This window comes from Lepisma saccharinum, chromosome 5 (genome assembly GCF_977018435.1).
Source record: "Lepisma saccharinum chromosome 5, izLepSacc3.1, whole genome shotgun sequence".
NCBI lineage: Eukaryota > Metazoa > Arthropoda > Insecta > Zygentoma > Lepismatidae > Lepisma > Lepisma saccharinum.
The window spans coordinates 18,207,421-18,231,627 of NC_139233.1; the positions used below are offsets into that span (position 1 = coordinate 18,207,421).

Here is a 24,207-nt window from a genome sequence, read left to right on the forward strand (position 1 = left end):
TATGCTGTATATGCTTGAGTATAAATGACTTTAACCTTTTACATCCCGAGCGTCTCGATCAAGATCGTACGAGGCGTATTCGTAAAGTAAGTACCATTTGCAAATATTGCGGTTGTAGCATTGCCGTCGCGACCTTGTGAGTTCTCACTGACGTCCTTCATCCATTAGTAAGCCACAGCACGCGTGGGAGCAGGTCATGCTTTTTCTTCATTGTTTTCTGAAGGTTTGAAATGTTCAAGATAATTAATCTGCTCGCCGACTGTGCAGTCCGGTCTGTGATTCATTTCCTCAATGCAAGAAACGTGAAACCGGTAGACATCCACCGTCAACTGTGTGAGGTCTATGGGGAGGGTGCAATGAGTGAAGGGATGGTATGGGAATGGGTCCTGATGTTTAAAGAAGCAGTTGGCCATCTGTTGCAACCGTGGATTTGGTGTGTGCGGTCAACATGGAAATTCATGAATGATAGATAGTTATCATAACAGGCAGGAACATTCTATGATGATGGGATACAACAACTAGTGCCACGCTAAGACAAATGCTTGAACTATGGTGGAAACTACGTAGAAAAGTAGTTTAAGGTCTGTAGAATGCAATTCAAATAAAAAAAGGTTCGAAACTATTTTACTTTATTTTTTACACCCTTCCGGTACTTACTTTCCGAATGCGCCTCGTACATGTAACCCCTTGCAACCTGAGCATCTCGATCGAGATCCTCTAGCATGATCGTAGTTTTTACGTTATAATGTCGCTATTTTTGACTGGATTTGCGATTTTCTTCTTTTATATTATTGTTAACACACGTATTAAACAATTATGACTCTTGCACGTCTTGGTGTCAAACAAAAAAGGCAGGAAAATGGTGGCTTCTTTTGTGCATCTTTCTCATAAAGGAAAAAGAATTCCGACAAACAAAGGCTGGATTTGTTAGCAATTCTTTTCTTCCACCACTGGAAACTAGATGGGTGAAAAGTTTGCTTCTCGGTACCCAAGGTTACAAGGAATTTTCCCCGTGTCACCACAAGCGGGGGGGGGGGGGGGGAAGAGGGGTTGAGGAAAACTGTGCTATTACAAAGAAAAGTTCGAAAGCAAGACAAAAACAGGTCTGTTGCCAAGCACATGTTTTTCAAGTTGCTGTAATGTGACCTGCATTGTCTAAAAATAGAAAGGTGCCGCAGATGCAAGAAAGGGGAAGATTTGGTGGGCTTTCATCACCCCTTTCCTGGCTATCGTTCTAGCAACATCCTGTAGCTCAGCGGTGGTGGTTTCGTGCATGCATCAGTTGGCTTTTTTTGTGTGAAGTTTGTTATACGACCTCATCAATTAGTTTGTGAGTGTGTGCGTTTGTGGGAACAAGCTGTTCAAGTGCTAATAGTGCCTGCAGTGTTTCCAAAAGGCTTATAGTCGATCATGGCTTCTCTTCTTTTCCAATGACTTTTTGACCAAATGTGCACTTACATATATTCTGAAAGAGTCAGTGACGTGCACACATGTCGTTTTGGGGGTACAACTCGTGTTCTATTGGCCGTATAATAATAGTGCAATTATTTTCATGTTCCTAAAACTCTAGCGATTATTTCTATGTACATTGTTACAATGTCTTGTACTTTTTGTCGGGGTGGGGGGGGGGGAGCGAAACCACCATTTTTTTTCAAAACTTTTGAAATTTTCAGTTTCCTCCCCCCTCCCTCCATATATACGCCGATGTCTGTCTACGTTAGCATCCGATCTACAGTCATTTTTATAAAACTCCGCATTTTGCTGAAAATCGGCTTGGGCAGCAAGGGGGTTACATGCGAAAGAGGCTCGAGTGGCTAAATGTTAATGTGACCTAATGATGGGTAATACAGTGAAAAACCTTATTTTATAATCCTTTCCTATTTTTTAGCTACAGATCTCTAAAAAATATATAATCAAAGTCTAATGGTCCAAATAATATTATCATAATTTAATATTTGAAAATTATAATGAAAGCTCTACAGTATGATATTCTTTTTGAAAGAATTGCATGACAAGTAACTTTTCATAATGCACAGCTAGTACTTTATGCCATTGTATTTATTGCAGTACATATTATGTATAAACAGATATGATTTTTTTGTTCATACACAGCAAATACTAATATAAAATTTAACAATACAGATAACTGATATTCTACTGATGCAATATAAAATGACAAATGTTCTGTGAAGATCCTGAATATTTATTCATCTTCTTAATGTACGTAACCAACGGAGGTGAAGCGTCAGATGCGGCGATGACTTAGCAAAATAATAAAAATACTGCATTTTAAATATTTTAGACAAGAAGTGAATAATAAGTCAGAATATTCTCATATTTGTGCGAAATAAGCAGAACAACACCATGAAACAACTAGAAATACGAAAGGGATTTGCTAAATTTAACACATCGGAATAAGAGCCCAGTACTCTTTCCCGTGGCCAACACTCACGCTATGGTGTTCGCTGGAATAGGTCATTGCAGAAAATGTGTGAATCTCTACACCTGCTCGGAAGACACCCAACAACAGCTTGAAGGTCTGGTCATAGAAGGCCTTTTTTTCTTTCAGCTCTCATGTTTACAGCAGGGTTTCTCTGGCGTCATCAGGATTAAAAAAATTTTCGAGTGCTATTTCCATCATTATAAAGCATTCAATGCAATGATCTAATACACGCAATTGGTAAAGTCGTGAGTAAAAAAGAAATTAAATAAACTGAAAAATCAGACTTTCTTTCAATTATGTTAGACGAACCATCTAATGTTAACAGTATGGTAGGTCTCAATTGTCAACTGTCTTGAGATCTGTAAGGAGGAGGGTTTATTGGTTTTACTGAAGTGAGTACTGATTGTATATCTGACGGGTTATTTGTTCTTGTAAAAATTGTCAATAAGTAGAAACTGGAGGATAAATTTATTATTGCTCAAACTTATGACGGGTCGGCAGTTATGTTGGGGCATTCAGCGGATTTGCAAAAGATGGTCCAGGATGAGTACCCGAAGGTGTTAGTTACGCATTTCTATGCTCAAGTATAGATTTAGTGCTGTTCCAGGGAATGAATGAAATACCATATATTCTTATCCACTTTGCCACACAAGAACATTAAATGAAAACCATCCCATCATTTTCACAACCCAGGTGGTGTTATAAATTATGCTTAATTAACACAGTTGAACAGTACAGGGAGCCAATAATTAACTTTTTTTCTAATATTTGATGACAACTGAAATGGATTGAGCAGGTGTGCCCAGAGTATGGATTTGTGCACTTTTTACAATGATTTCAAACAATATTTTTTATACTGAGACATTTTCTCCTTTGATGAAAAGTTTCTCTCGAGTTATCGACCAGGTGAGTTGTGGAGAAGATTCCAGGCTTTCGAGAGCTAACGCCACTCTCATCTTTAGGGTAGAAGTGAGAGTGACGTTAGCTATCGAAAACTTGGAATATTTTTGTTGTTTACTGAGGAGAAATATTGTCCTCCCCTCCCCTCTTCCAGGTTGGAAAGATCGACCCTGACGGTTGACAAGTCTTGCGATGACTACGTAAAAATGTCACCCTTCGCCACTGGTAACCAAGTGACCGAGAGCTGTGGTAGATCAGTCAGTGGGCCACATGAGAAATCTGCAGAGTGATTATCACTGCATGGTATGATGCTAGGATCCCGAGTTTGAATCCCAGCCTGGGCATGCACGTTTTTGTGTCACTTCATCAATTTCATCATGTCAACAATGTTCATCTTTGCAATTAGCCAAAAGTGGCAGAAAAGCAAAGTATAATAAACCAAAACGAACAAAATCAACAAAAATGTCATCTATTGATGACATTGCATAAGTAGTTTTGAGACTCACTCAGCTTCTTATCAATGGCTCCTTAAGACAACTCTGGTGGGGAAAATATGACCAGTGCACAGTTTTTATGTATCACCTCTACTCGAGAATGTTGAACATGATTCCTGAATTTAAAACCATATTTGTACCATGAATATAAATTAGAGATGTGAGGCAATAATTGGTAATCTATGAAAATCAACTTATAAATGCGTATTAGGTTATTGGTTTATGAGTAGAATTGCTGATAATTTTGCAATTCTGATCTTTCCATAAATAACCTGTAGCTTAGAGCAAAATTTTGCTATTTTTCTATTAATTTAAAAACTTGTAGATATGATTCATATCTTTTTTTTCTAAACCAGATTTACTTTGTCAAATGAGTGTTTCTCTTTCTATGGCAAAACATGCTGCAAACAAATAGTAACATACACAGGTCTGTAAATAGGTCACAAATATTTATTAAAAAAGTACTAAGGGAGATACTGACTTGAAAACAGATTTCACTTTTCAACATAATCTCCATCATCATCGATACACTTATCCCATCACTTTATCAGTCCCCCAAAACCTGCTGCACAAAAGACTTGGGCTACTGTTCCAGCCACATTCGCATCTCACTTTCAACATTTTCATCCTCTGTGAACAGGGATGTCGGAACTTATTTTGGAGTGGGGGGGGCAGGTTTTCTAATCCATCAATCAGTTTTTACAATCTCTTGACTATATATATAGTAATTATTATTAAATAGATTATTTTATTGTTATATTTATATATTTATTACATAAAAAATAAAGATATAGTTATTGAATATATGAATAGCCACGGTGACGAAGGCCTCATATGAGTTAAGAGGAGGCACAGAGTCCACTTTTATTGATCACTTTATTACTTATAATTCAATTAAACGACACTTTATACATGAAAACTGAAATTTTAGGTCATACGATAATTACCTGCCTGGTACTTGATCTTCACATGCAGTGAAGTATGATGCTATTGAGGCATTCCTTTAATGATTACTAACATAACTGAAAATGCACTACTTTTAAAAGGGGCGAAGTACACAAGCAAACATATTGAGAAAATCCATGCTTCTGAAACTTTCTGATCGATGTGCTGCAAAGAAAGTTGCATGTGGCCTTGTTCTCATTTACCACTTTATAAATCTTAGTATAATTTTATCAAAAACGTCACATACTAAAGAAGAATTACATGAATGAAAGAGTTGAAGGGAAATAATTTAATGATAGATTTAGTTTATTTTACTTCACTTTTCTACCACTTTTGACTAATCGCGAAGGCAGTCGACGATATTGGGGCAATATGGTATATTTTATTTTGTAAGTGCTATATTTTTCATATTTTAACATATAAAACATTTCTGCTTCTAAATTGGCATACAAAAACGACCCTTTCACCTTTTACTGATATTTTCAAATCTCAGACTGCTATTCAGAGATTGAGATTAAGAAATTGAACTATCAGTAATTTTAGAGCATTTGTTAGGCTACAGTTTTGCAATGAAGACTTTAAAATATAGTGCATGGTTGGAGAGGGCCGAGCTGTCAAATATGGCACAAGTCGCCATGCCACGCCAACTTCTTTAAAATTAGAGATTTTGATCTGTTATTAGCACAGCACCTAGGTACCTACTGCATTTGAATGAAATCAGTCTGAATTTGCTTGTCTTTTCAGATCAATACCCCCTCTCAGATGTTTCAGATTTGAGAGAAGAACCTAAGATTGAAGGCAATAGGGGCAACCCCCACCCTCACCGAGAAGTCTAAAATATTGATCATGCCTAGACCTTGCCATCTAGAACTAAACGAAACTCCTCCCAACGTAAAAATAAATCACACGTGAACATAACAATGAATGGTGTTACCTCTCTCTGTTTAAAACAAAGCCATCAGCCCTGAACATGATGCTTAAAACAAACAGTAAACTTTTAATAAATCTAAATGGCCAAGAAATAAAAGTTCCTCTCTTCCCACGAGAGGAGGTGGTTCATATTTTCCAAAGTTTGCAGCATTAAAGCCAGAAAGGGCAGAGAACTGATGGTGTATTGAGACGATACTTGTCTGTCTAGTCTCGTCTTTTTCTGCCCTTTCACACAGAAAATATAAATTAGTAAAGAAAACTTAAGGAGAGAAGTAAAACTTACCAGTCTTTTGATTCTATATTATGCAACTAAGTCCAGTGCAGTGATTTTCCGAAGCAATCTTGCAGTCTGTGTACTTTCTGCAAATGATTTACATGTATATGCACAGTTATATCACTTGGTGCGGAAGAAAATCCAAACTCATCACTACAATTTCCAGAGTAAATGCCGAAACATGCCTTCTGCAGTTATTTACTCTGAACAATGACTGTTGTCTGACCAAGTCTAAATTTGAAAAGGAAAGGGGTGATTAGCCTAGACTTGAATTTCCAAGAACTGACAAGGTCTACCTATTCTCATGGCCGATGACCTTTTTGACAGCAAGGGTTTCTTAAAGAAAGCTCGTGTTCGGAAAGTGCACTGGAAGATTTAAAGTTAAGCTGTCCTCTGTCCCCTTCCACCGGTGTATTGTTATATGTGAGCGCACTTGTAGGTACAAAACCTGGCAGGCTTCTAACAAAATTGGAAACAGAAGCAGCGAATTCCTATGGGGGATACTTGATTTTCAGAGACCTGACTGCGATGTCACGTGCTTCTTGCTGTTAATGGAAACTTGAGTGCACATTGACAAATGTAGTGCAAAAATATTTTTTTCCAAATATTCTTCAAAACCCAGATAAGTTGAAATATATATATATAGTCTCATTTTTTTAGGGGTTTTAGGGGGAGGAGGAACAAAAATACAATCTTGCCCTTCCACTTTGGTTTCATCATATCAGGCAATACTGAAAGCACTTGTGGGTAGAGGCGGAACAACCATGGGAGGAACTTTCATTTCTTGGCAATTTAGATTTATTAAAAGTTTACTGTTTGTTTTAAATGTCGTGTTCAGGGCTGATGGCTTAGTTTTAGACCTGAGAGAGAGGTAACACCATTCATTCTTATGTTCACGTGTTTTTTTTTGTTTTTTTTTACCCTTGCATATAGCACTGTGGCATGTAGGCACATTTAGGGGTTGTGGGGGTAGGGCCCACACATTCTCAATCTCTGACATTTTGGAGGTGATGTGATCAGCACCATACTCTGGCAGAATTTCCCCCAGGTACCCATTCATTGTAGGCTGAGTGAGCCCCGGAGCCGCTTTATGCAGGGAAAAGGCCAGAAAAATTCCGACCTTAGATCACTCACCCTGGGAATTGAACCCAGGTCTCTGTGTGGCAGTCAGACAAACTACCGACTAGGCCACCGCATTCGTCAATTTTTTTTTTCATCAACATTTTACCTAGAAGTCTCAAGTTCCATTTGATCCCCTGGTTCGGAGTCCTTGCATCCATGCAATGTAGTTGTAGATGAAAAAGAAGAGATTGAAAATTAAGCTGCTCTCTGCCCCCTTCCCATCGGGGTATGCTGGGTTTATTGTTTCACATCGACCGCACCTCTACATACAAAATCTGGTAGATTAAAAGGAAAACTGAAAACCGAAGCGGTGAATTCCTAATGGGACAATTCCACCTTACACTTGATTTGCGGAGGCATGGTTGCGATTCTCATCTCTACAAAGATATTTCTGTCATGTAGTTCTTGTTGGTAGTGAAAACTTGAGTCCATGTTCATTTAACTAAAGCCAACATATTATTACTATTTTTTTCAAAACTAAACATAAGTTGGAAAAAATATAGTTTCATTTTTAGCACGTGACCAGGGGAACAAAGAGACTATCGTGCCCCCTCGATGATGGGTGTGGGGCAAGTTACCCCCCTGCCCCTCCTGGTTCTGACATCCCTGTCTGTGAAACATTTGCCCCCACCGTGTGCACACTTTTCAGATCATGCATTATACTGTAGGCTAAACCATGAGAACAGCCTATTGCAGTTGCTACGCCATCTACTGTCACTCGCCTGTCAGCTCGAATCATCTCCTCCACCCGTACCATCTCCATGTACAGTCCTCAAGTATGGTCGCTATTTTTAAACTGAGCTGTCCATGCGTGCATCTGCTATCTAGCAATTTCTAACTGATTATCATCAAGCTGAAGCTGGATTATGCTGCCACCTAATGACACCTTTAGAAACTACTCACTACTATTTTCAACTATCCCACACCAATTTGTGACATATTTAATTAATTCCCCTCCTACATTAATTAATGAGATGAATGAATCATTCAGTGTCTTCATGAAACAATTGTAATTTTTATTGGAATGGTAGGATATGAACAAATCAGAAAACATTTCATATTGTAATTTCGGATCTGTAATAGACAGGATTTTGCCTTGTTTTAGCTCGCAAGTTCACCACCAGGAGAAGCTCATGCATCAAGGTCTGAGGATTATGAGTTCTCTCCAGAGCATACAGTTCCTTGGTTAGATGATCAGCAACTAGTGAGTATCATATAAAATACTTTAGATATAATTACTATATAGAATTTCCCATAAGTATGAAAACACCCACCCAAGAGAAATTTGGATAAGTAAACACAAATCCAATTTCCCAACATCTGATATAGGAAATGGGGGGAGGGAAACTTGCCTGTTTTCTCAATAGTGTGCATCGTGTAGCCTCAATCTGTTGATCACAGGTATATTCCCCTGTGTTGCAAGTTGCCACCTTGGTGTGAAACCCCTGTATGACATGTCTGCCTGTCACTTGTCATTTCGGTCTGAAAGCTGCCATAGCACGTTTACACACACAGCAACAGTATTGGTAGCATCTCCACCCATGCTATCATGAGCATCAAAAAGCAACAGGGGTAAATGAGACAGTTCCACACTTAGCCATACACGACAAATTTCCTGGAAGGACCCTTCGATGGTGGGTATGCGACCGGAGCTCCCCTCGATACATCGACAGTCAGGGTAATGAAAAAGAGGACACAGACCCAAGCCTAAGGGAGAATTCACACCGAAGAAACATGCAACATGAGACACGTGTCGCTTGAAAGCCAACACTCAGTAATCAATGCAACCTTTCGAACCAATACCGTGTATCGTGTTGCTTCAGTTTGTTGTTCGCGCATGCGCAGCAAATGCTTCATTCCAACGAGCTGTATTTAGACTCTAGAAGAGAGCCCAACTGGCATTATGTTTGAACCTGTAATTGATATAATAAAGTATCGATATGTACAATGTTTTAAGATTTAAACACAACGTTCATTTTGCTTTATCAAGTTTTTTGATGCAGTTATGTATCGGCTATAATTTGCCTTCAACATCGTATAAAGAGGCCCTGTTTTGGCCATTTACCTGATTGCTTTTATTTGAAAAAGTCCGCTTATGGAGGCACTTTAGTCCAAAATATACTAGTCAACATGGTAAAGTACTCTAGTGCATTGTTTTTCAACCGCCGGGCTGCGGCCCAATACCATGCCCTCATATCAACTATACTGAGCATCGAAATGTTCTGCTGAAAGTGGTTGACAACTATCATAATCCCAATATCATATTTGAGTTGTGAGTTTTCATTTTTTAAGTCCATTTTATGCACAAATAGACTAATCAGAACTGGATCTATCCGGTGCCTCCCTGGTTATCGAACCCGGGATCACTTAATTACAAGGAGATGACGTTACCACTTTGTCTTCCATATGTTCATATTTGTCCACAGTCCTACACACATAATCAAAGTATTATTACTCTTATGATTATGCTAGAATTTATTTATCAATATTTAATTTCATAGGTACATGTTAATTCATGCATAAAATCTTCAATACTGTAAAGATTTACGAGGAAAATTCTTCAGCTAAGGGCATTCACTTAAAAAAAAATACCGAGACATGGTTTCACGAAGGTTGAGAACCATTTCTCTAGTGTTTAGGTATTCGCTTTATTCAGGCTGAAAAGTCTAGCGTATACAGTTTGAGGTCAGTGCATATTATTTCTCAGTTTTCTCACGCACAACATGCCTCTCCCAAGTCTCAATAACTTGCACAAATTTTACCACGCAATTTACATGTAACAATTTTTCTTGTTATGTTATTTTTGGGTGACTAATAAACTGATTCATGCAATTATATTTGTACCATCATGCAAACTGAACAAAGAAACCAGTGTCGCTTGCCGTGTGTCGCGTGCTCTTGTCTCTTCGGTGTGAAACACTCGTGTCGCATGTTGCATGTTTCTTCGGTGTGAATTCTCCCATAAAGTTTGACTGGAAGTTGTTTTGAAGCAGGCAGCGATACCAACTCTAGCATAATGATGCTGCACCTAGCACTCTGTGTTTGCATAATGGAAAAATGTAGCATAATTTGCGAACTTGCTCCTTTGGGAGGGAGAAATACACATCAAAGAACAATATTTTGAGAAATTAAAAATATAGTGATAGCCAGATCTTATTTCTGGTCCAGGGACATGCTTTTCCAACCACACCCTCTCCTCTTCATCTTTTCTTTATTTTCCCCAGTTTACCTCACGAGGAACATTTCATGGCAAGAAATTGCTAGAAAGTTGTGGAGTACAAATAAAACAAATATTCTGCTTTGTAATCGACGAAGCAACTCAAACTTTCTCAAGTTCAATGTTTAACTCATCTTGGAAAATAGATGCATAACTTAAAATTACAATAATCTGAAAAATAATTATAATAAATTACTGTTACTAATTATCAATAATAGTAATTCATCGTTATTATTATTATTTAGACCCTAGCAAAATTTCAAAGATTAAACAGTTTTTCTTATCATGACGTTGGCAATGCAGGGCAAGAGCCATCTGTGCTTTCAGGTTTTTGTGTGCTCCCTCCAAGGTCTTGGCGAAAACCCCAATTGTGTTGGTGTGTGTGCAAAACATGTAGCCTGCATCGGTGTTGTCATGGAAAACTACCCAACAAAAGAATGTTATGTATGCAAGTGTGCTTACGGTTAAGTGAGTGAATAAGGAAGGTACGCAACAACTTTTCTTTCCCTTCCAGATTGATGAAATGGGAGGATACTGGTCTGATATATGTCAGTGGTTTCATGATCACAGTGAGATGAAGTGGATGTTATTGAATATGGTACTACTGACTATTCTCGTTGTAATGTATCTAGCTCTTGAACCTGGTCAAGAAGAGGAATCTGATTTTTGTTACAGTCCAATTTTTTCTTCTTACAAACATGATGAAAAAGTTCAGTTTTCAATGCTAGTTTCTGCATTTTGTAAGTACATAAAAGGTATTTTTTGATGTTTTTGTTCTTCAGTTGTTTGTTTTGTTGATGTGTGTTACACTGAAATACAATTCTGTGATGTTCGTCTATGATCATTTCATTGGCATTACGATAATTAATCGTGCAAATGTAATAGCAGTAATCAATTAGATTCATCGATTTGGTTACTTCACTTTTCTGCCACCTTTAGCTAATTGCAAAGATGAGGTAATCAATTAGAATCACTGAATTTACCAATTTTACGGTAATTGCTGGTGAACTTGTCTGAACTCAAGTGAATTCATCTGATGTTTCAGAATTAACTGTACATCCTTTATCTGTGAAGTTTAGTTTTCACTTCTTTTGTGAAGTAAATAAACATTAATACATGATATACCAAAAAGAAACAAAACCAAAGGGGGGAGGTAGTATATACATTTATTTTGTACACGTCTACGCTATATCTTAACATTATCACTATACCTCAGATTTTAGGTTCTTAACCTATTGTTTGCTTTGCAGGTAAATAAGAAATAAGAAGTTATATCAGCATTTCATTAAAAAACGAAACAACTGACGAAGTTTTATAGTGCCTAAAATAACCTGTTTTGCTTGTTAGAACCTATTTTAGGTTTATGTGCCTAAATTAAACCTTTTTTTTTAGGTTTTACAGGATTTTGATATCTCACAGAGATATTTACTAGGTTTGACTGGTGTGTTTGAAACATGTTTTCTGTCGATTTCCTCCCTCCAAGTATATGATGTTTATCAAAGCTTTAAACAAAACAAAAAATGTCTGACGTCACTGTTACCTGCAGACATTGTTGGCGAAGGGGGACAGTTCCCCCCTACTTTTTACCCCTGCACTATAGACTTTTAATGCTAAGCCTTGCCTACTAAGATAAAGTAAACTGTCCTTGTCCCTCCCCCCCTCCTCCCCATTCTAAGTTCTGGCACCTAATCGTCTCTACTGCCTGCACAGTCCCAAGTGAAAACTTCTGAGCCTTGCTCACTCTCTTGTCAGTTTGGTCCTTTTTAGCATTCACGTGTCGCAAGGTAATGTTTCAGCATTCAAATTTGCTTTGATTTATTTATTTATTTGGTGTTTTAAGTCCACTGTATGCACAGTAAGGCTAATCAGGACTGGACCTACAATTTAAAGTGAGATCCGAACCACTATGTGCCTCCACCGGGTATCGAACCTGGAACCCATTGATTACAAGTACACTACTGACTATATTTCTGTTGAAAGATAATTTTCAGCACATGAAATGATTCTCACAGACAAAGGTGGAATTTGAGTGTGGATAACGCAAAAAGATTCATGGTGGTCACTAGGACCATGATAAAATTCAAGTATAATTCCTTGTTTTCAAAGGGAACTTTCCAAAAATTCAAGGATACAAGCAGATGTTTCCTCTATTCCAACCGTACGTATTACAGACTCTCACCCTCCCTTCCACACATAAAAATATTAACAATGTAAAGGGTTTGTATGATTCCAATGTACCAAAAAATTTACCTAATCAACTTCAAGATATATTATTTTGTAATAATCTTTCCATCTGTCAGATAGATTGTTCTGCGAAAGACACTAACAAAGTAAACGGATTGAGAAAATGTTGTTTTATTTTCCATGTAGCTTTCTTTTTCTTCCTAAAAAAATAAAATAAAATAAAAGCTAAACTGAGAGAAACTTGCCTCAGGGCATTTATAAACTTGTATAAATTTAATGGGATTTGGATTAATAAATATTGCAATTTTTCACGTCTACGGACAAAAAATTGGAATAGAGAAAACATCCGGTTGTACCTTTTTCATGATTTGCCAAAATTCATGAATAATTTAAAGAGCCAATAATTCACGCATAATTTCCGGAGCCAATAATTCACCTGTAATTCCTGGAGTTCAAGGAATTCCAAGTGAATAGCCACCCTGATATTGTGCAGCAAATTATACATACGTAACTCATTGTTCATATCAACAAGTAACTTTTTCTAACAGCACAAGTGCAGTATTATAATAATTTGTAGATAATTTTGAAAATGATATAAAGGAATGAAAATTAATATTTGATTATTGCGGTTCTTGTGAAATTTTGTTCTTAACGATTGTATTTGATCAGTATTTTTCAAGAATTTTGTAACAAATTAAGTCTTTTTGCAACCTATTTCAGGATTTTTTGAGCCTAATTTAAGGTTTTTAGAACCTATTTTAGGATTTTTAGAGCCTATTATAGGAACTTAAAAATCCGAGGTCTAATTATCACAAAATGAATTGAGACATTTGTCATAGAGATGCACAAGCTTTTGTACACCCTCATCATAGAAAGTTTCTGCCAACTTTGAATGACGTTCATCAGATCTTCCTGCAGGCATGTTAAGAAAACAAAACTGAGTTGCTATGGCAATACAGTGTTTACATAGGCATGATTAATAATGAATTGGTCAATGCCACATGTTTACACCACCTGTGAAGCCATTGTAGTCATTCCATATCATCAACGCTACTCCTTCTAGCAAGCAAGTAGACATGGCTACACTCATGCCTAATGTGATATTCACTCTGTGATTCAACTTTTGCCACATGGACATAGTGTGGCTGGTGCTCAGAGGATATGTGTTATGAATGGACAAAACTTCATGAGTGATGGGTGGGTGTAGAAAGGTATCAGAAGATTTAAAATGAACATGGTTGGCTTAGCCTCGAGGCAGTTACATTCCATGTCAATGGCATTCAAAAAGCTTATGCATCAATATGGGTATGGCAAATGTCTCAATTTGCGGTTATTATGTTTAGAAGTGCTATGTAATAAATGTGTATTCCAAATTTATCTTATTTTTATTTGTTGTACTGGTAGTATTCAAGTGCTGCATGAGATGAATTGCCATCTTTCCTTGTAACATGATGGTTTTGGAAGAGCTGAAGGAATGTCAGAAATACTTCTTCATTTATGTACCTACTTTTACTTATTCAGACAACTGACCCATTAGGAATATTATCCTGAAACACTGGTCATTGACTTATTCCCATCAAAATGACCAGTGGCAGGATATATGAACTGGGAGTATTGCAGTATGCTACATCATTACATCTCCCCCCCACTCCTCCCTTTCGATACTTGTCAAAGTTATTACAGTATTCTCTTTTATCATCCCTGCTACTATTTTTTTTAGAACGAACTGATTATTTACTTATGATTTCAACCAGACAGTTTTAAAACTTGGTAATGTGCAACATCAACTGGAGTCATTTTATGCTTGAATGAATTTTGTGATTGTAATCATGGAAAAGCTTTGGAAGTACATCTACATGTTCTTTCCTTGGTGAAATATTTTCACATGTACTTCTTCGAAGTTCTATTGAAACCCTCAACAATGCTAGGTTTGATATCAAGATTTTTTTTGTAGTGAACTGTATATTTTTTTAGAAATTTCTGAACAGTCTTGTTTGCAAACTCACTTCCTTTAAAAGTTTGTAATTTCAAAGGTTTTCTTTAATTTTGTTCGAAAATTTTATTCTTCACTGGAAAAGCCAAAGTATGTTTGCTGAATGTAACAATCACAGTAAGTTTTACTTTTATCCATTTTTGTGATTTTGCAAGTTCAGCATGTCATTGAGATCGGTCTGCCAGTGTTGCAGGAAATATAAATTCCTAGGAAATCTATCTTTCATTGCTTTATACAATGTTTATGCAGGTTGATTTCTTGGTGATTTATTATAGTTAGTGGAATTGATTTATTGAGAACTTTCCATAAAATTTTGTCTGTAGAATATGATTCAAGATGCGATGGATTGTATGCAGCAAGTGTCTGCATAATTACTGTAAATTTTATCACACAATTCATACTTCAATGAGATTTATCTAACAGGCACACAGCAAATTTTTGTTTTCAAAATACCCAGTTGATGCCAAAGCAGGGAAGAAACTATCTATGGTATGTGTTTTGTCTGCTACATGCACTGATGGGACACATTTATTCAATTTTCATTCAAATTTACTGCAGAATTCAACAGTCTTCATTTTGTTATACCTTGCATTTGGCATATTGAAAATAACATCATGCGCTACATCTTTCATTCAAAATTATCTTTCTCTTATGCTGTTACCTTATCTGTGCTTCAAAAAGCTACAACAAGTTCATTGCATTTGTTTTTGTGATGCCATTCATTGATCAAAATAATGAAAGAATTTTCTTCTAACTGCTGCATATTTCAAGGCTATACTTCTACATGTTGCTGCTTGTTTTTTTATTATTTCCTTCCACTGATGAGTGCATCAGTGCTTCAGGATAGGACTCTTGGCAAAATATTGATTTTGAACACTTATTCACTTCCAGAAAAGACTCAAATTGGATATATAGATATCTTAAACTCTATGTAATAGATATCTACAAATGTGGCGTCCGCCCCCGTAACCCCTGCGGTGCGGGGGGGTCCCTGAGGTGTAGGGGCGCCGCAATGCTATCTTTGTGGTCTTGAAATTTTTAATAATCCCAGAAATTCAATAGATAGAACTACGGATTTACGAAACAGATGTGAGTCAACAATAAAAATTCAAACTACCCAAGTGAGAATTTATTTATTTATTTACAATTCGTGAACTTAGAATATGTATCCACATATTTCGCACTATTGTACGAGTCAACGAGCACCATAAATAACTTCCACGACTCAGTGTTCTGTATTATTAATTTTTAATGTGTGGTCGAATGTATTTCCTGTAGAATATAAGACAATGTCTGCGTTAATAAGCAGAGGGGCCTCGGGTAACTTGAATCCAAAAGGCTGAATTAATTTACTTACAAATATCCAACGATTGGAAAAATCAACTTCCATACTCCATACCTTTACACACACTTTTTTCTATATTTTCTATAAGAGTTAATGTGCATTTCCTACATATGCACACCTGCCAAGTGTTACACTTTATTTTCGATTCTTAGCTATAGTTTTAAAGGTTTGTTAATTTTTCTTTTCAACACTTCAAAGGAACCCTAAAACTAAGTAAGATGTGGGGCCCAGGGGACAATTATTCTCTTACTCCAGGGACTAGTACTGCATCTTCTGTCGCACAATACACGAGTTAAGTGTCACTGTTATTTTAGGTTATTCTGTGAAGTTCATTTTACTTTTGCATTGAAATTTTCTGTCGAATCAGTTCTTTTCCAGTTTGATATGATTTTGTAACGATCTACAGTCCTCGAAGTGTAATTTTTTTAGCTGAGAATATGCTTGATCGAGATTGGGCATAGGAGAGAGAATAGCTATTTGAATCAATATGGAGATATTGCAGTAGGTGGGAGATGCTTATGCAAATTATCCTAGCTGGGGGAATGCTTTATGAAAATTTTCTTAAATAGGGGGAGGGCATAGCAACAGCCTCCCTGTGTCCCAGTAATGATCTATTAAAAAAGACCTTGTTTAATATAAAAGTCTAAAAAATATATTTTCAGTGGTATATCGAAACTTGCATTAAACATTATGATAAATAATATCGAGGTCCCTTAACATTAAACTTAGGTTACAACAATCTTTTTGGATTTAAGTCCTTCCACTTGTCTTTTCATTGAGTGACGCATTTTCGATTAACACATTTCCGTCGGCACTCAATTACCTTTCTCTCAAGACTTGGGAGTCCAAGAGAATTTTTCTCTAGATTCCAACGGACCTTGGATCAACACCGACAATCTAGAGGTCCAGTTCAACACCCAAAACTTGAACTAGCACAGCCACGGGTACTAAAGTCACACCCACCTCGAAGTCCAAAGAGGAGTGTTTACTATCCTTTGAACAATTCCCAAAAACATTATTTTTTTAAAAATATCTGTATATGTACACATTTAACCTATCTGTCTTTTTAACAAATATGAAGCGAAAAATACAAAATATCATGCGCTACATATTTGACCACATGAAGCCTCCCTTGTTCCCCTCTCAGTCTCCAAGAAAGAATCCTGTCTGCGCCAGTGCATTGAAAAGCTACTACACTGATACATTAGTCAATAATGAAAACTGAACGCCGGGTATTTGGGGTAACAGCTAATTTCTTTTACGCCCCTATTCAGATTATTAGGTGACAAATACTTCAACTATACAACCTTATAGTTGTGTGTACGTTGGTGGAGGGGAGGGAGTGGCTACTTTTTGCACATATTCCATGGTATATACATTATAGTACTCTCAACAATTTTTTCACTGAGGGGGCCACCGATATTTTATTTGCAGGGGGGGGGGGCATAAAACTGCCCTACGCCAGTTAGTCAGCTCAAAATCTTAGCGTCATTTTCGTAGTCACTGTACTGATGACTGGCTACCACTCCCATAGGTGTACTTGTTAGGAACAAGTTTCATGTACAAATTACAATTTTATATTTTCTGTAAAATCCCACCACCAAACCCAACCTCAAGTGTAACCAATCCGAAATGATACTAAACAGGGAAACTATGCATGTTAAATTGACGGGTCCAAAAGAACCTAATTGGTCCAACTGCTTGCCACTAGACGAGAGCCCTCCCCATCCACTTGCATTGCTGTCATCCACTCACTTGCCACGAATCCCTACCCACGCTTCCCACCAGGGAATCAACCAGTGTATCGCCTGACACCTAACAGCTCAGTTTCCAACTCGGCAGCGAGAGAACTGAACTATAGGAAAATCGAGGGACACCCGAAGAAACCACTGGGTGCATTTGGTTGGATGATATACTTGGGAGCATTCATCCAGCCTTAGTCTCGTCTTGGACTTGTTTCCCTCCTCTCCACACTTCCGCGACTACCACCCACCACACCAATCCCACCCACGCATCCCACTAGCAGATTCTACACCATGGAATCATCCGATTGTCTAACTACCCAGTTCCGAACTCACTTTTGAGTGTACTGAGAGTAGAACATTGGGGTGACCACAAAGAATCTGCTGGAACCATTACAGTTGGATAATGTGTTTGTGTTGTGTGATATAAAGTCTACTATTAATGAACCCTCCACTATAACCCACCAAAATAATTTGATTGATTGATTGATTGATTTAATGTTTTAAGCCCACTTTATGCACAGTAAGGCTAATCGGGACTGAACCTACAGTTTAAAGTGGGATCCGAACCACTTATGCCTCCACCGGGTATTGAACCTGGGACCCCTTGATTACAAGGCGACGATGCTACCACTGCGCCATCGGGAAGGCTCCCACCAAAATAATGTGCACACACTCACACACATGAGTAACATAATTAAAGAATGGCAATTATCATATAATGCAGTAAAATTATGTTCGAATGCTGCAATTCTCCCATATATGAAGCTCACAATTCATTACATTACAAACTTACTGACACTCACAAACATCCAGGCTGGGATTCGAACCTGGGATCCCTGGCATCGTAGCATGATGTGCTAACCACTCTGCCATGGGGCCCAGCCTTACTGTTAGTGTAATTGATTGATTGATTGAAGCAAAAAAATTATGGTGTGTTAACACTGAAGTTTTTTGCACCTGTGACATTACTTAGTTCCAAGCCCCTTACCATATCTAAAATAAGCACGTGTCTCTTGAGGACTAAAATATCCTTACCTAGTTAAAAGTTGTGGCTGTAAAGGAGAGCTCAGCACATATAAGGACAAAACACAGGACAACACACAGCATTACAGTAGCCCATAGGTCCAATGCCAACTGCAACATTGCAGTTACTGGGGTATACTACATGGAAGTGAGATTGACATTTGGCTGCTTAAGGAAAAGTCGCCCCATATACCCCTGTTAGTTTAATTTATAAACTAACTTACTGTATCTTGCCATTTGAATCAACTAGTGGAAAAAGTTTTATTTAGATTTATAATTTAAAATCATACCTGATGGCAAATTTCAGTTGTTCAGTAGCAGCTTCAATTGCTGACTCCAGATAAGAAGTGAATGCTACTTATTTGCTAATTATATTTCATAAATTACTACGTTGTGTTTATTTCATGTATATTACCTAGTAACACATTTTGTTGTACTATTTGCAAACACAGGAACAGACTTTTCATTGTCAAAAGATGCTCTTTTGTTATGCTAATATCAATGCTTTGCTGCTGGCATTCACTGCAAGAATAGGAAAAACAAAAGTCCCTTACCTAACAACAGATTCCTTAGCAACTTCAACATTTTGTCAGTACCCCCTCCTGCTTTGGTGACGAAGTTCTCACTTATATCTGGAAATTCAAAGAATTTGAATGAAAATCTTCTTGTAGTGCACACTGTACATCAGAGGTCTTCAACCTGTGGCCAAATAATTATGCATAATACTTGCTACAATACATTATAAATCATTTATTGACTCCAAGAATAGACATTAATTCTTGACAGCATATTTTCAGTGAGGGTCAGGTCTTCATTTAAACTGATTTTTTGCTGTTTTCGTGTGAATATAGGAAGAACAATATGTCAATTTATCTATAAGGGAGTATGTTTTTTTTTTAATTTTGTACAAGTGCGTTAACCACAGTAAAGCTACACACTTAAAAACATGTTCACTATATTTGACTTCTTTGTTGTGTGAATGCATTCCTAAGTAGCAAATTCAACATGCTTTACCATACATTCATTCTAGTTGTTTATACGATTTTTACATTGCATTTCCAGTTATATAGACAAGAAAATTTTTATTACTGACAAGAGTACTGTTTTCAGACAGCAATATACTGAACACAATAAAAGATGTTAGTTGTGCAATTGTATTATTGAAAACATTAAGAGTACAGTTCAACTACTTAAGATAGGAGAAGCAGTTGGACTACCAAAAACAGTAGAAAGCATTTGCAGTACAGTTCAGTTACTGAAAACAGTAGAAGACAGTAGCATTACAGTTCATCTATTGAAAACACTAGATGTTTCAAAATACTCATTGATGTACTGAAAACAGTAGACAGAATTTTCAGTAGGGTTGTCATCACACTGAAAATAATTGGAACTACGATCAATATTTTACAGAAGCATAAAAAATGGTTTTGAAATAACTTGAAAAAAATAATTATTTTGTTTTAGAAATGTTTAATTCCTGAATGGCAAGGCAGTCCACTTAATGTACATATCTCATTCGACAATATGCAATTTGCAAATTCCATAGATATTTCAACATATAACTCAGGCTTTAGAAGATAATTACCGTCATTCACTTTAATCTCATAATGTTTATTTCAATTCAATACTAGGTGTTACTGGCTGCTCTTAAAAACATTAATCAATGGAGATATCGTGTCGTTATCAAAAAATCATGCTGCTGTCATACACCACAGATACTGTTGCCTTCCCAGCACCTGATATCATTCCAGGGTTCTAGGCAGGATACCTCCTCTAATTCCATTAAAGTTAATTATTCTTGAATTCTCATAAATCCTAACTGAACCATGGTCACTCATAACATCGATAGCTCTGCTGTTACTCTTCACGATGACCATAGAATTCCTTCAAAGGATACATGCCAGAGTTGTTTCCTACACACGACACTGATTTGTTGGGCCCTTCTATTTTCAGAATTCCACTGTTGCTGCTTTATTTGATTTTGCAATTCTCCTTATTACACATTCGATTATTGCATGGGACCACTTTTGCTCGCTCATACTCATACAAGTCTCCCACCCTTCAGCATATACAATGCAAAATCATTTTCATGTGACAAATAATTATTTGTCATCATAGGCACATAGATGTAAAATATCCACATTGGTAGTTCCAGCCCACAGTCAACTATTTCATTTTCATATATTACTGTGTAGTGGTAAGATAGATTAAAATTCATATTAACATATGTTCACTGACCTCACCCCCCTCTGTAGCCCCCCAAGATTTTTGTAGTACGGTAGATGCATTTTGACCAAAAACTTAAAAAGTTTAAGTTTACATTTTTCATTATTAAAATTCCATTGAGGCAGGTACAATGTTCAAGTACATTTTCTAGTTCAGTTAGATCGCAAAGTTACTTTTAATAGGATGTGTTCTAAAATCAAGGGGAGGGGGTATATGCAGATATGCCTGGATAGCAGTGGCTACCATTTGATACTACGTCATGGGCCAATCATGACTGCCACACAAACTTGCTACAAAATCTGTTACCTGCCTTGTAGGTGCACGACGTATTCAGTGGCTGTGAGATTGTTCTTGTTATATATTAAGTTATGAAGCCATGGGCTGAAACAGCCATATATATTATTGTTGTTATAGTTACTTGTTGTTGATTTTTTTTTATACATGTGTTATGGAGTTAATAGAAAAATGTTCGAACCCAAGTGTTTCATTAAATAAGTTCTTTGAATCAATACATGATAAGTGGCGACGAGGATGGGATACATTTGTGAGTTGAACAATTAATAAGATTATTGTAGTTGAATAGAAGATTCAAATCTACTGTAAGAAGTTTGAAAAATGAATACGTTGCCATTCTTCGAATCCTATGAGGTAGGAAGTAATATTAAAGCTTATGTACGAAGATTTGATTCATTTTTAAAAGCACAAGAAGTTAAAGAAGATAAAAAGGTTCATTTATTGTTATCAGTGATTGGAAATAATGCGTATGAGGCATTGTATATTAAATTAGCTCCAAATGATCCAAGTAGTTTTCCTGTCGAAGTTTTGCTGACAGAACTCGTTGATATTTATGAACCTAAAACAAACAAGTTGCTTGAGATATATAAATTTAAAAATGCTAAAAAAGAGCATGGTGAATCAATGGATGACTATATATATATCACGAATTAAAAAGTTGTCATTAACATGTGGGTGTAAGCCAGAAGATTTTGATAATGAATTAAAGCAACAAAAAATTTTTGGACTTGAGGAAGGTACATTAAAAAGGAAGTTAATTATGGAGACTCCAAAGACGTACAAAGATGTTTGTGACTACATTAGGAATCATGAAGTACTAGACAGATTTGGTAGCCATATTCAGCAAGACTCAAACATCCACAAAGTTAACACATACACACCAAGAAGTATGTACAACAGCAAATTAGAGGTAAAGAAATGTTATAAAGGACAATTGCAACAGGACAGTCCAAAGAATGTTCACTGGATTTGCTATAGATGTGGTTCGAAACAAAAACACAGAGCTGAAGGTTGTCCAGCTATGGGAAAAGCTTGCAGATTATGTGGCAAGATAAATCATTTTTCAAATGTTTGTAGATACAAGAATGAAATAAAGGATGTAGATAAAAGATCATCTGGGAAGAAGGCAGATTTCATGCATCAAAAACAACCTAACTACACCTCAAGGGCTGTGCAATATTTTGATAAGACTACATCTAATGTAAGATCTTCTTCTACACCCTCTGAGGAGGAAGATGCGATAAACAAAACCCGAGGTAATAATTTTGATTACAGTGGAAGCCAGCACAATATATTCAGTATAAATGTAATAAATACTGTACAGCATAAAAGTGAAGAAAGTAGCAAGCATGTTGAGGAGTTATTATGCAATGAGATTCAACCCTTACATGTTCAGGTATATATCTGCAATGAACCAGTTAAATTCATAGTGGATACAGGAAGTTATGCTAATATTCTACCTAAGAGTAGTGTATGGAAAAGCAGCGACGTTTTACGATTGAATCCACTCAAAAATGGCTATGGTACTATCACAGGAGAAAAGTTGAAGTTTGAGGGTCGAATTTCCTTACCTGTAAAGTATAACTCACTGAGTTTTGAAATGCCGTTTATAGTAGGAGATTTAAATGATTTAAAACCTATACTTGGTCGAGCAGGATTGCGTATTCTCTTTGGCGATTGGAGTAGAAGTTTGGTAATTGATTCTGTACAAGGGCAAATGGACAAAATACGAGGGTGGTTTGAAAAGTTCTCGGAATGGAATAGAAAGAAACGACTTACAACAGTGATTTTTTCTTATTTTTCAATGTAGTCTCCCTGTACACTAATGCACTTGGTCCAGCGATGTTCCAATGCCTTGATCCCATCTCGAAAATTAGATTCCTCCAGGCCTGTGAAATACGTGTCAACTTCGGCTATTAGTTCTTCCTTTGAAGAGAATCTCCGTCCACCGAGGAAACTTTTGAGTTTGGGGAAAAGATGGAAGTCTGAGGGAGCCAAATCAGGCGGATGTGGCAACAATTCGTAACCAAGTTCATGAATTTTTGCCATGGCAACGAAACTTGTGTGAGGCCGCGCATTGTCCTGATGCAAGATGATTTTCTTTCTTGCCAAACCTGGCCTCTTTTCCCGTATCTTATGCTTTAGTTGGTCGAGGAGATTAGCGTAGTATTGTCCCGTAATTGTTTGACCAGTGGGAAGATAATCGATCAACACAATCCCTTTCGCATCCCAAAACACTGACGCCATTACCTTTCCGGCCGACCGTATTGCCTTTGCTTTCTTTGGTGGTGGTGAATCAACATGTTTCCACTGCTTTGACTGTTGTTTTGTCTCTGGGGTATAGTAGTGGACCCACGTTTCATCTGTCGTCACAAACCGGCGCAAAAAATCTGTTTGGTTTCTCTTAAAACGAGTCAAACATTGTTCGGAAATGTCCACTCTGATGGGTTTATGGTCCTGTGTTAAAAGTCGCGGCACCCATCTTGCAGATAATTTTCTCATATCCAATTCAACTGTTAAAATGTGATACGCCCATTTCTGATGACATTCCTATAGCTTCAGCAATTTCACGCACTTTCAGTCGGTGATCCTCCATGACCAATTTATGCACTTTTTCAATAATTTCTGGGGTAGTAGCACATTTTGGGAGACCACTACGTGGATCATCTTCTAAGCTGTCCCGACCAAATTTAAACTCGTTTATCCACTTTGCAACAGTTGAATATGAAGGAGCAGAGTCCCCCAGTGTGTTCAGAAAATCGGCATGAATTTCCTTTGCTTTTATACCTTTCTTTACGAAGTACTTAATCACCGCTCGAATCTCGATTTTTTCCATCTTCACAAAGCACTGCACGGGAACAACTACAAAGTGAAGTCCGCACCACAGATCTCTACCCAGAACACTGACGCGCCACGTGTTTATTAATAATGGATGGCTTATTACTATGCGGGAACCTCGTCCTAGCACTGACATCTGGTGGTGATTCCGAGAACTTTTCAAACCACCCTCGTATTTTGGAATAGTATTACAAGGAGCTTGTACACAGACACATCAAATGGGGAATCAGCGAA

The 24,207-nt window shown here is 37.1% G+C and overlaps 1 protein-coding gene across 1 annotated transcript in view; it reads left to right on the forward strand.

Annotated features, from left to right (window-relative positions):
* The window catches only part of LOC145987658 (uncharacterized), a 90,442-nt gene extending 79,285 nt beyond the window's left edge, over window positions 1–11,157 (forward strand). The window contains exons 28-29 of the mRNA XM_083122170.1: window positions 8,214–8,312; window positions 10,840–11,157. Coding sequence (XP_082978296.1) covers window positions 8,214–8,312; window positions 10,840–11,091 — 351 coding nt within the window. The 3' untranslated portion in view covers window positions 11,092–11,157. The remainder of the gene's footprint in view (window positions 1–8,213; window positions 8,313–10,839) is intronic.
* Window positions 11,158–24,207: the final 13,050 nt, after the last annotated feature.